The following is a 12,590-nucleotide window of genomic DNA, read 5'->3' on the forward strand; positions in this document are numbered from 1 at the left end:
TTCTCAAGCAAGAGAAGGGGATGTGGCACCTGGCCAGAAAGAGATTACAGGGCACCCCTGCAATAGCACTGAGCACAGGGCCAGACTCTGCTTGGCAATTCATGGCCTATACTCACTTCTGGGTCCCTGTTCCAGAGCCGAAAGGAACACTTGTGGTCACAAGGGAGCAGAGTTTGGATCTTTGGGTTTATCAAGCACTAACTCTAGTCATTTACCACTATACCTTGTGTACCTAATCTATCCTACTCATCCATCACTCTATTTCTTAGTACCAAATTACTTTCATGATTACCACTTTATAATATAGCTTGAAATCTGCTACTGCTAGGCCACCTTCCTTCGTATTTTTTTTAATTGAGTCTCTTAATATTCTTGACCTTTTGTTCTTCCAGATTTTGTTATTTTTTTGTTTTTTAACCCTATAAAACTCTTTGGTAGTTTGACTGGTAAGACACTAAGTAAATTAACTTAAGTTGAATTGTCATTTTTATTATGTTGGCTCGGCCTACCCATAAGCAATTATTATTATTTTTCCAATTGTTTAGATTTGTCTTTATTTATGTGAAAAGTGTTCTGTAATTCTGTTCATATAGTACCTATGTGTGTCATGGCAGGTAAATTCCCAAGTATTTTATACTATCTGCAGTGATTTTAAATGGAATTTCTCTATCTCTTCCTGCTAGGTTTTGTTGCTGATATATAAAAATACTGATGATTTATGTGAGTTTATTTGCTAGCCTGTAACTTTTATTGAATTTGGAAATTGTTTCTACTAGTTTTTAATTGATTCTCTAGGATACTCTCAGTATATCATCATATCATCTGCAAAGTATGCGTTTTGTTTCCTTGTTGCTTATTCTTAATACCTCAATTTCTTTTTTATGTTTTACTGCTATAGTCAGAATTTCTAATACAATGTTGAATAATACTGGCAACAATGGTCATCCTTGCTTCACCCCGATTTTATCAGGAAGGCTTTTAGTTTATCCCTATTACAGATAATGCTTGCTTATGGTTTGAGAAAGATACTGTTTCTCATTTTAACAAAAGCTCCCTTTATTCCTATGGCTCCTAGTGTTTTTAATAGAAATGGGTCTTATATTTTGTTAAAAGCCTTTTCTGCATCTATTGATATAATTATATGACTTTTGTTGTTTTTGTTGTTGACATAGTCAATTATGCTGATAGTTTTCCTAATATTGAACTAGCGCTGCAGTTCTGGTATAAATCCCACCTGGTCATGGTGTATAATTTTTGTGACATATTACTGTAATCTCCTTGGCAGTATTTTACTTAAAATTTTTGCATTGATATTCATTAGGGAAATTGGCCTAGAGTTTTCTTTCTGTTTTTGCTCTCCCTGGTTATCAAAATCATATTTGTATTACAAAAGGAATTCGGCAGGACTCCTTCTTTACTTATTTTTTCGAATAGTTTATGTAGTATTGGAATTGGTACTTAAAGATTTGGTAGAATTCACTTGTAAATTCATCTGATCCTGGGGATTTTTTCTTAGGGAGTTCTGGCTTGTTCAATGTCTTTTTCTAATGCATTTCTATTTCTTCTTCTCTTAATCTGGGCAATTTAGATTTTTGCAAATATTCACCCATTTCACTTAGACTACCAGTTTTGCTGGCATATAACTGGGCAAACTAAACTCCTAATAATTACTTCTTCATCTTCATTTGTGCTGTGTTCACTTTTTTCATTTTTGATACTGGTAATTTGGTTTTCTTTTTCTTTCTTTTTTAAGTCGCATGCCCAATTTATTGACCTGCTTTTACTGATGTACTCATCTAGAGACAATAATTTTCCCCTAAGTACTACTTTGGCTGCATCCACAAATTTTGGCATGTTGTCTCATTGTTGTCATTGTCTTTAATGAAATTAATCTCTCTATGATTTGTTCTTTGATCTACTCATTCTTTAGGATATTTAGTTTCTAATTAATTTTTAATCTCTGCTTCCAAGGCCCTTTGTTGAATGTAATTTTTATTGCATTATGGTCTGAAAAGGGTGCATTTAATATTTCTGCTTTTTTGCATTTGTGAAGTTTTTATGTCCTAATATATGATCAATTTTTGTGAAAGTGCCATGTACAACCGGGGAAAAGGTATACCCCCTTCTATTCCCATTCGATTTTCTCCAGAGTCTACCATAGATAACTTTTCCAAAATTCTATTCCTCTCTTTAACTTCTTTATTTTGTGGTTAGATTTATCTAGTTCTGAGAAGAGAAAATCGAGGTCCCCCACTAATATAGTTCTGCTATTTCCTCCTGTAGCTCATTTAGCTTTTCCTTTAAGAATGTGGATGCTCTGCCATTTACGGCACAAATGTCTAGTATCGATATTACTTCATTGTCAAAGGTGCCTTTTAGCAAAATAGTTTCCCTGATTATTTTTTTAATTATCTATTTTTGCTTTTGCTTGTTCTGAGTTTGATTGCTACCACTGCCTTTTTTTACTTCAGCTGAAGTATAAAGAGGTTCTGCTCCAGCCCCTTAACTCTACATGTGTCTTTCCATTTTGAGTGTTTCCTGTAAACAACAAATTGTGGGGTTCCAATTTCTAATCTACTCTGTTATCTGCTTCCATTTTATGGGTGAGTTCATCCCATTCATAGTCATAGTTACAATTACTAACTGAATTTTTCTCCATCCTGTTTTCTTCTGTTTATCTTTCTCTCTTTCACCTAATCCCTCTTCAAAAGTGTTCTGCTTCTGACCACTGCCTCCTTTAATCTGCCTTCCCTCTTATTACAAATTATTGTTTTTTGCTGATTTTCCCAGGCTATTTCTTGTCTTTAAATTTGTTAAAGTTGGGCTCTGCTCACTTAGGGTGGTGAGGGGAGGCATCATCCCAAGTTTCAGGCTTTTTCATGCTGCTGTTTTCAGAACTATTTCTGGGAGTTTGGCAATTTTTGGTGCTTCTAAGGTGCTGTGATATGGAGAAAGTTGTGGTCACTACTCTCCTGGTCTGTGCTCTGGTTTTTATCTAGAAAGGGCAGTTGATCTTCTGCAGAAACAAGCACTTCTGCTTCTCATGGACCCATTTTGACCATATCTTATCTTGATATATGTTGTGAGATGTTGGTCTATGCTTAGTTTTTGCCAAACTGCTTTCTAGTTTTCCCAGAAATTTTTGTTAAATTTTGTCAAATGGTGAGTTCTTACCTCCAAAAGCACGAATTTTTAGGTTTATCAAATGTTAGATCATATGGTCATTTACTACTACATATTGTGTACCTAATCCCAAAGACCCATATTATAGAAGTCAGACTAGCAACACCACTCTCCAGGCACAGCTAGCAGACCTGGTCAGGGACCTGACTTTGAGAACCATGGCCTAAAATAAAAGAACTTCAGTTTGGCAGACGCAGTAGAAATCAAGCCAACAATTACTACTAAAATGATTATTATTTGTTGAGTGGTTACTCTTTTCCACAAGGCACAGTGTGGTGGGTATTGGGTTACATTATAGGTTATATAAGTCAAGGGTCCTAGAATCTTTCCTGCTCTCTCAGGCTCGCTCGGGACCAAGGACTCCCTTGCAATAGAGGATCCACTTGGACTCTGCTAATTCATCTTCTTGGGCACAGCAGCTAAGACCTGAGATCGGAGCAGCATGGCATCCCGGTACAAGTTCCTTTGCAGGATGGCGCTGCTGCACAACATGGCCCCGTGGAGGGCTCCAAAAAAACCACAAGTGAGCACATCCTGCCCTAGAAGGCAAAAGCAAAAGCAGGGTCATGGGAGTCACTTCAGGCAAACTTTCCTAACAACGACAGCCATCCAATAGTGGTGGGGGTATATCTGCCTGGCACAAGCTGCCCCTCCCAGGTTGAGTTCATCACTTCTAATCTCATCACCAAACTGCTAACTTAAGCCTTGATGGACACCAGGTCCCTCAACCTCCTCTCCCCTCTGATTAAAAGGCTGGAGGGGAGGATACCAAACTTCACCCAATACCTTACTTTGTAGAGGACAGAAACTGGACTCTCAGTTCATTCCACTTTGCATCTGCTGCCTGCCTGGTGTCCACTTCAGGGAACAAGATGCTCCCCCACCAGGCACCCTTTGGCCTGCCCCCTGCCTTTCCTGCCTCCTTCTGCATGTTGGGGGAGCCCTTTAGGTTGTGAGCTCATTGAGGGCAGCGAATGTCTTTCTCTTTATTGATTGCATCCACAGTGCTTAGCACAGGGTCTGGCACATGGTAGGCACTAAATAAATGTTTATTGGGTTGGGTTGGACTGGAGGTTCTCCCCACATCTTCACTCAGAGAATGAACAATCACTTGTGGTCATGTCACAATGGGGATTCCTCTCCTGTAGGAGGTGGACAAGATGTCCACTTAAGTCCCTTCCAACTCAAGTTCCAGAATTCTGTGGACCTGAGTCCTGGGCCAAGCAGCAAGATAGCACTACTTCTGTCAGCCCAGAACTGAAGCTCAAGAGAGAAAGGCCCTGGGTTCTGGTCTGGGATAGACACCTTCTTCTCTTCTCTTCTAGGGACATTAGTCAGGTCAGCACAAAATGGCTCCTTGCTCAAGATGGACGATGCTGTGCCCAAGTGCTAATGAGTCACTTTGCTCAGACCAATCCTGGAAATCCAAGGGGACTATCTCAACACACCACATATTGCTTGTTCCTTGTTCCTTCTCCCCATCACTCCCCCGAGCCCTATGTCCCTGACTTCCCTGTGATCCCACATATGCCTCCTACTGCTCACATATGCTTATTATGTTGAAGGCAAGACCTGGGTAGGGATGAAGGGATTTAGGTTTAGGGGCACATGGGGGGATGGGGAGGGGACTTAGAGACAGCAGAAATCCCTGCAGAGTGAAGGAGCATACCTGTTAGGTAGAGATTGGGGATGGGGCTCTGGGTCCGCATTGCAGCTATTACTTGGGGCTGGAGACGACTCAGGTCATGGTCAACCCCATAGAGCTCTCCACGAGGGGCAGCCAGGAAGAACCGGTTGCTCAGTGGGGACCCTGCTGAAACATTCTCCACCTGAGAAGGTAAGGAAGGTAGCAGAGGTGAGGAAATCCAGTAGTGGCCTCAGACTCCAGCATCTGTGTTCTCTTCATTCTCTTCAGTCTGCACAACTCCAAGGTGAGTCAGAACGATGGGTGCCTGTGGCTATATCCCCTTACCCACAGTGTGACATTCCTTTATGACCCCTCTCTCTTGAACCGAGACAAGGAGAGAGATGCTAAAGGTTGAGCTCCCTCTCTACCACTCACTTACATGACCCACCCTCTTTTCCCTCTTCCCACTCACTCCAGTACCTTCCCCTCCAACTGAGGATAAAGTTTCATCAAAAAAGACATGGAAGCATCAATGAAGGAGTTCTTCAGGGCCTCATAATCACTCCCTCTCTTGCCCTGGGGCTCATCCTGCCATTCCTCAAACCACTCATAGCGGGCAGGCAACATCATAATTAGTGTTGATTTATCTGTGGAGATAGAGTTCTCGTCACTATACTTGGTGTTGGGCCTATCCTCCCTCTTCCTTTCCCCTCTTCCATGGCCTCTGTCCCACCTGGGAACCTGTCCTCCCATGTTGGGTCTTTGGCTGATGCTGAGGTGACATAGAAAAAGGGAATGTGTGCCACAGCTTCATCCCTGGATAGGGACAGGTATCTCTCCATCCTGTGGGGAGGAAAGAAGAGATCAGCCACATGACCAGTTACTCTACAGTGCGAATGAATGGATCCCTTAAAGAGAGAATCCCACACTCTGAGCTGCTGTCTTAACCCTCTCACAAGAAGGGGACAGGAATCATTCTCCCCAAATAGGCCAGTTTAGTAGAAGAGGAGCTGGGCAGATTCCTTGGATCAAAAAATGCTGCCAGAGACAACTTAAACAGGTCAGCCCAACAACTGATCCTGGCAGCTAAGGAAAGAGAAAGAGAGCTTAGAAGATGGAAGGGGAAAAAAAATACAGGAGCTTCTAGAAGGAGATCTGACCTCAAAGAGGAAGAGTGAGCAACTGGCTGTGGAGACCCTGGGCCTCTGAATCAGTTTGAGACCCCTTTCCTGCCCAGCTTTTAGGAAACAGGAGGAGGATCAATGGCTACCCTCTGCCCCCAGCCCCAACTCTCCTTTAGGTCTTACGCCTTGTCAATGTCTGTGTCAAAGTAGACATAACGGTTCTTGGCTTCCAGACCCAGGTCACTCTTGGAGCCCTGGAGGCAGATGAAGATACAAAGTATGGACAAGCCATGCTGCACCATTCCCAGCTGGGTCTGTATACCTGTCAAAAAGACCAGTGACCTCAGGACACAGAGACAGACTGGTGGCCATATATACATGCCTGCAGATGGGGTTGGTTAAAGTCATTGACCTTAGGGAAGCTTGCCTGGTGGTTTAAACTTACCCATGTTACCTGAGGGACAGCATGCTGGACACCCGCACTTCTTGTGAGTGGATCAGGACACTATTCCTATTTTCTAAAATATTTCAAGGATAAAAGTTCAAGGGACTTGAGAAAGGATCTGAAGAGCCAGAGGGAAATCTTGACCTGTGTCTGGAGGTTAGAGGGTAGAAGGTGGCAGAGGAGGACACTTCAAGCTAAGCAACAGATATGAGGCTCTTCCCAAAGAGACAGAAGCATCAACTCGTCCTCCAAGCAATAATAATATGAATGGTATATGCCAGGGGTGGGAAACCTGCAGCCTCAAGGCCACATGTGGCCCTCTAGGTCCTGCAGCCCTTTGACTGAATCTAAACTTCACAGAACAAATCCCATTAATAAAAGGATTTGTATTGTAAAACTTGGACTCAGTCAAAAGGCCACACCCAAGGACCTAAAAGGCCACATGTGTCCTCAAGGCCGCAGGTTCCCCATCCTGGGTATGCTATCAGCAGCATGTGGTGAGTCCCTAAGGGGTAGAGTCTAAGCCATTTGTCAACCAGATATTACTAATCAAGAGTTCTGGTGTCTTTCCATGGCAAGTATCCAATATCCAATGGAGAAACCTCTCAGACTTGCCAAACCTCACTACCACAAACTTGTGGTGACTACAGTGAAAAGCAATGATAACTGATTAAAATGATCTAGAAAGCATTGCCAAGGATTATGAAGTCTTGAGCCACAGTGCCAGCCACCCCTGGGGGTGCTCTCTCCCTTTTTCCCTTCCCCCACCCCATCTGGCTGCTCATGCTCCTTAGAGGAGTTAAGTCTCACCAGCTATGACCATTCCAGGAAGATGGAGAACTCCTAGGCTTTACTATCTGCTCCAGGCCCCCAGGGCTAACCATCTGCTGCTACTCCTTCCATTCCTGTGGGTACTGTTGTCTCACCTGTCCAGAGACCCCCAAACCCTTGGGCCTCGCTATCTACCTGCACCCAAACTCATTGTGTTATACCCCTCATTAGAGTGTGAACTCCTTGAGAGCAGAGACTTCATTTCTATTTGACAGTACTTCATAATACTTAATAAAAGCTTTTTCCTTATTTTATTCGGTTATGAAATTGAAGGCTAAGTGGCCCAGATGTTTTTGTTTTTTTTTATCACTGCTGCTGATTGTAGAGAAAAGTCTTAGAAGAGTGAGACAAATTTAGAAGTGAACAGCTTAAGAAACTGGTGTCTGAAATCTAAATTTGGATATCTGGATCACGGCTTAAAATACAGGAATGATGTGCTCCTGGCCCTAGATGGAGGGTGCCTCATAAGAGCTGGGTAGCTAAGTGTTACATGCAGTGGATAGAGTGCTAAGCCTGAACTCAGGAAGATTTAGCTTCAAATCTGGATTCAGACACTTAATTCTGTGTGGTGCTGGACCCTGGGCAAGTCACTCAATCATTGCCTGTCTCAGTTTCCTCATCTGGGGTTGTTGTGGGGATACAATCAGATAATATTTGTGTTAGTGCAGCAGAGCTTAACAAATGCTTAGTCTCCTCCTCTGCCCCCAAACCAAACAGGAGACAGAGAAAATAAAATGTCTGTTTACCTATCAAGCTAAGTACCATAAAGAATAGGGACAACAGAGGAAGAAGATTAGAGGAATTCTCATAAATTTACAAGTCCAAGACAAAAATCCTAGAAAGGTTCTAACCATAAAAGCCATGGCCTAAGACATCTTTACATAAATGCACAAAGTATTAGTAATGAGCAAAGAAATTAAAGTTCTTAATGAAAGGGAACAAATTAGACCTCCTAAGCGTTCCTGAGATCAGGCAGGACAGAGTCCATGTCTGAGGAGGTTATTGCAGGCACCGTCTGCAGCACCTATAGCTCCACAGGATATGGCTTGGCCCATCCAAGCACCACCGATGCTCCCTTCCCTTTTCCACCACAGGCAACTACCTGAGCCCTAAGACAAATTCACCCAAGGCTACCTACCCTGTGCACAAGGTTAACCTACTTCAATCTTTACTCAATGATTCACGTACTTCCACTAGTCATTGCCACTACCCATGACAGGGATTCAAAACTTCAGGCTGCTGTTCTCCATCACCCACTGACTTCTCCTTATTCCCATCCCTCTCAATGCCCCACCCCAAGCTGAATCCTCCAACCCCCGAACTCTCCACTCCTCTATTGTCCCTGCTGAAAGACTGGAGATTTTACCTCAACCTTTCCTTCCCCGGTCTCCATCTTCTCATCCTCATTGAATCCTGGCTCCCCCAATGACCCAGCTTCCCTGGCCATGCTTTCCAGCCCTGCTTGCACTATCTCTTTTTATATTTATTTATTTTCACTTTTCAACATTCACTTCCATAAGTTCTAAATTTTCTCCCCCCTCTCCTCCCTCCTCAAGAAGGCACGCAATCTACAGATATGTGCTCTACACATACATTCCTATTAAATGCATTTTCACATTAGTCATGTTGCATTAGAACAAATGGGAGATACCACAAGAAAGAAAACAAAACAAGATAGTCTGCTTCACTCTGCATTCTGACTCCATATTTCTTTCTCTGGATGTGGATGCCATTTTCCACCATGAGTCCTTTGGAAAAGTTTTAGGTCCTTGCCCTACTGAGAAGAGCTAAGTCTAACAAAATCAGTCCTCGAACACTGTGGCTGTTACTGTGTATAATGTTCTCCTGGTTCTATTGTGCCCTGTCCCCCAGTTTACCCTCCATCTTGCCCCAGCTTGCCCCACAGTTTGTGCTCCCATCTCCACGCAAATAATCCTGCCCCAGCTTGCCCACAGTTTGTACCCCCATCTCCACGGAAATAATCCTGCACTAGCTTGCCCCACTGTTTGTGTTCCCATCTCCATGGAAATCAGTTTGTTTTTTCCCTTTAAATAACCTGACCCTGCTCAGGGCTGTTCGATTTGAGTCTTTACTCCAAACAGTCAAGTGCTTGAATAAATCCACATCAAAATTTACATTCAGGTCTCACTCGCTTTTTTCGGCACAACATTTCTGGAGTCCCAGCGAGATTTGGGGGTGGCCTGTAGCACCCTCTCAAGACCTGGGCCAGGAGGGGTCTTGTCCTCGGGTAGTGGGTATCTCCTCATCCCGACCTCCAGTGGAGCCAGCCTCTGAGACATTCCAGAGCCCCAGAGCTCGAGAGGGAGGAGAACTAACCCACCCCCCAACACCGACCTGCCTCCTATTCGGACTCTTGTGGATCCAGACCTCCAGGGGGCCGGCCTCTGACACGTTCCAGAGCCCTGGAGGTAAGTCAAGTTTCTGGTGGGAATTCCCTTCTGCTTCTGGTGGGGATTCGGGGCTGCACACAGCACAGTGTTCAGTAAAAAAAACACACACACACACACACACACACACACACACACACCCACCAATCCCCCAGGTGTACTTGAGATGTCAGGCACCTGCCCGTTTCTGGTTTCTGTCCCAGGGTGTCTCTCCATTTCGTGCTTGTGTGTTTCTGTATGTCTGTTTGTGTCTGTGTTTTTGTGTGTCTGTGTGAATGAGTGAGAGTTGCCTGTCAGCAGCAACAGCAGCAGCAGCTGCAGTGGCTGAATGGTCAGTAAACTCCCCTTTGCCCCTCCCTATCCCACTGGCATTCCTGAGGAAACAGGCTGGAGCACCATGAAGGGGAGCAATTCAGTTTTGTCCTATGTGTCTGTGGTCTGATTAAAGTTTAACATTGTAAGGAGAAATACGCACAAGTTAAAGTCAAGTTGTGGAAGACTGACTTAAGTTGAAAACAGGGAGATGTGAGAAAGAAAGCCTGAGAAGTGTTAGGACCGAGCTCTCAGGGCTTTAACCTTAAAAGGTGCATGGGAAAAGTTTTCTTTGAACTTCTCTGCACTAAAAAATAGTTTCAAGATAAGAAAGCGTTAAGACAGAAGAGGGGGGAACTTTTCCCTCAGATCAAAGGGAGGCAGGCTAGACAAGTATTTTAACTCTTTTTCTGCCTACATAAAGTTATGAGAAAAGTTTTTGTGTAATGGGACCCAACCAGAAAAGAATTGAACTAAATGTGAAAAGTGAAGATGTGTCATTCCTAATTTAATGCTTCAGATAAATTAGAGTTCATTTTACTGCTTGTCACTTAACTTTATGGGAAAAGGAAAGGAGAGACTGTGATGAAGTGGAAGATCACTAAATTAAAATCTTGAGCAAGCAGCTTAGAATAAAAGGCTTGATAGCCTGAGTTAAAAACTGAATAGATGAAGTTATAGAGAGATGGAAAGGATTATGTCCACCCACCATTTGAACTAGATCTGTGAGTGGGTTCTATTAAATTTAATATGAATATTGGTCCAGTATGTCACTTTAAACTGATCTGGTTATAACAGGTGATTCAAAATTGTTTGTAAAACAATATGGGAATCACATAATTGTACAAGTATTTGTTTAAGTTAAATATAATTGCTTCATATGTGAATTTTATCAGATGTGAAGTTTATGTCAATGGTGATAAGACGAAGGTGGAAACACATCCAGCCAGATTGGTAATTAATTAATTATGCTTTTAAAAGGTTTAAATACATGACATCTGTTTATGGTATTGTATTTCTAAAAATTTTGTTATATTGTTTGGTAAATAACTGTTAAGTTCACCTGTGTTGTTAGAGAGGCAATTTCTCTAAATGTTGTTAGATTGACAAGTGTACTGTTAAAATAATGAAGAGATTAGGAAACTGTTAAGTTATGTTATATGACCATGTCTTTTAAAGAAGTTTAATTTAAGAAATTATAAACTTCCAGGTTTTGTAGCAGCAGTACTGGGATCCCTATTTGTACAATAAGTTGGGAAAGCCTGGAAGTGGAAGTTTTACTGAAAGAGAGAGAACAGTGGGGTCAGAAACTAGCTGACCTCTGAACTTGGCTTTTAAAGTCAGTAGGACTAATTTTTAATAATTGGCTTTTAGGACATTCTTTTAAAAATTAAAATTTGATTGTGAGGTCCTGGTAAAAGCTTTAAAAAGGAAAGATATTTGTCAGAAAATGCTATTATTGTCAAGTTGTGATACCCAAAGACCTAGAAGGTTTTATGGGGGGAAATGGAAAAATTTTTTAGTCAAATAATTGGGTAAATTGGTACTCTTGTATAGTCACGTGAAACTCCCCTGAGGCAGTTGGCAACTGGGCAGCCGATGCCGCCACTTGGGCGGCATCCCTCTCGGATGCTGCCTTCCTTCTTTTTGTTTCAGACCCCCTCCCCTCTGCCACCCCTCCTCCCTCCTACTCACCCTCAGATGATTCCTTCGTGGCCAAAAAAGGGGGAAAGAAGGAGTCTGGGTGGTGGGTTTTGGGAGATGGCCAGACTTTTGTGCCTGAGGCCTTGGGGTGGCATTGGGTGGGAAGACTCCATCAGATCACACACCTGGGGTCATGAAAGCTTGGGGAGCTACTCAGGGAGAGATATTACGTCCACCACCTAGACAACATCCCTACCAGCACAGTCACCAGATGCATGTCCTGCGCCCAAGTGAACCCAAAACAGGCAAAGACAGCTCCACTGGGAGTAAGGCTGCGAGGAACGCAACCTGGGGAACATTGGGAACTAGATTTTACTGAAGTCAAACCACCAGCAGCAGGTTTTAAATGTCTCTTGGTCTTTGTTGATACCTTCTCGGGTTGGATGGAAGCCTTCCCTTCTAAGAAAGAGACAGCCCTGGTGGTTGTAAAGAAACCCTTGAATGAATTGATCCCCTGTTTCAGCCTTCCCCTTAGCACTGGCTCAGATAATAGCCCTAGTTTTGTTGCCAAAGTTTCTCAGGGTGTGGCCAGAGCTTTAGGTGCAGAATGGAAATTGCATTGTGCCTACAGGCTCCAGAGCTCCAGGATGAACAAGCAAACCGCACCCTTAAAGAGTTTCTGTCTAAACTTATCCTGGAAACCCAGAAGAACTGGGTCACTCTGCTCTCTCTGGCCTCGCTCTGCAGCCAATGCACCCCTAATAAACTTGGTTTGACCCCTGTGAAATTCTTTTTGGGCAGCCCCCTCCTATTAACGCTTCCCTCATTAAGTTCCTACAGGGTCTGCAACATACCAAGTCTCAGCTTCATAAATCTGTCTGGGAAGCCCCGCCTATTCTGACTTCTGACCACCTCCACTGCTTCCAGCCAGGGGATTCTGTCCTAATCTGGAAACATACAACCTCTGGTCCATTCCTGTCTGGCTCCACCACAGCTGTGTGAAGGCAGCTGCATCA

General features: G+C 43.2%; 1 protein-coding gene across 1 annotated transcript in view; it reads right to left on the reverse strand.

Moving 5' to 3' along the window:
• Nucleotides 1-3,398: 3,398 nt before the first annotated feature.
• LOC118843659 (all-trans-retinol 13,14-reductase-like) overlaps nucleotides 3,399-12,590 on the reverse strand; it is a 31,564-nt gene continuing 22,372 nt past the window's right edge. The window contains exons 7-11 of the mRNA XM_036751388.1: nucleotides 6,118-6,256; nucleotides 5,544-5,653; nucleotides 5,291-5,457; nucleotides 4,853-5,012; nucleotides 3,399-3,722 (exon numbers count right to left, since the gene is read on the reverse strand). Coding sequence (XP_036607283.1) covers nucleotides 3,577-3,722; nucleotides 4,853-5,012; nucleotides 5,291-5,457; nucleotides 5,544-5,653; nucleotides 6,118-6,256 — 722 coding nt within the window. The 3' untranslated portion in view covers nucleotides 3,399-3,576. The remainder of the gene's footprint in view (nucleotides 3,723-4,852; nucleotides 5,013-5,290; nucleotides 5,458-5,543; nucleotides 5,654-6,117; nucleotides 6,257-12,590) is intronic.

Source organism: Trichosurus vulpecula, chromosome 3 (assembly GCF_011100635.1).
Source record: "Trichosurus vulpecula isolate mTriVul1 chromosome 3, mTriVul1.pri, whole genome shotgun sequence".
NCBI classification, from domain to species: domain Eukaryota; kingdom Metazoa; phylum Chordata; class Mammalia; order Diprotodontia; family Phalangeridae; genus Trichosurus; species Trichosurus vulpecula.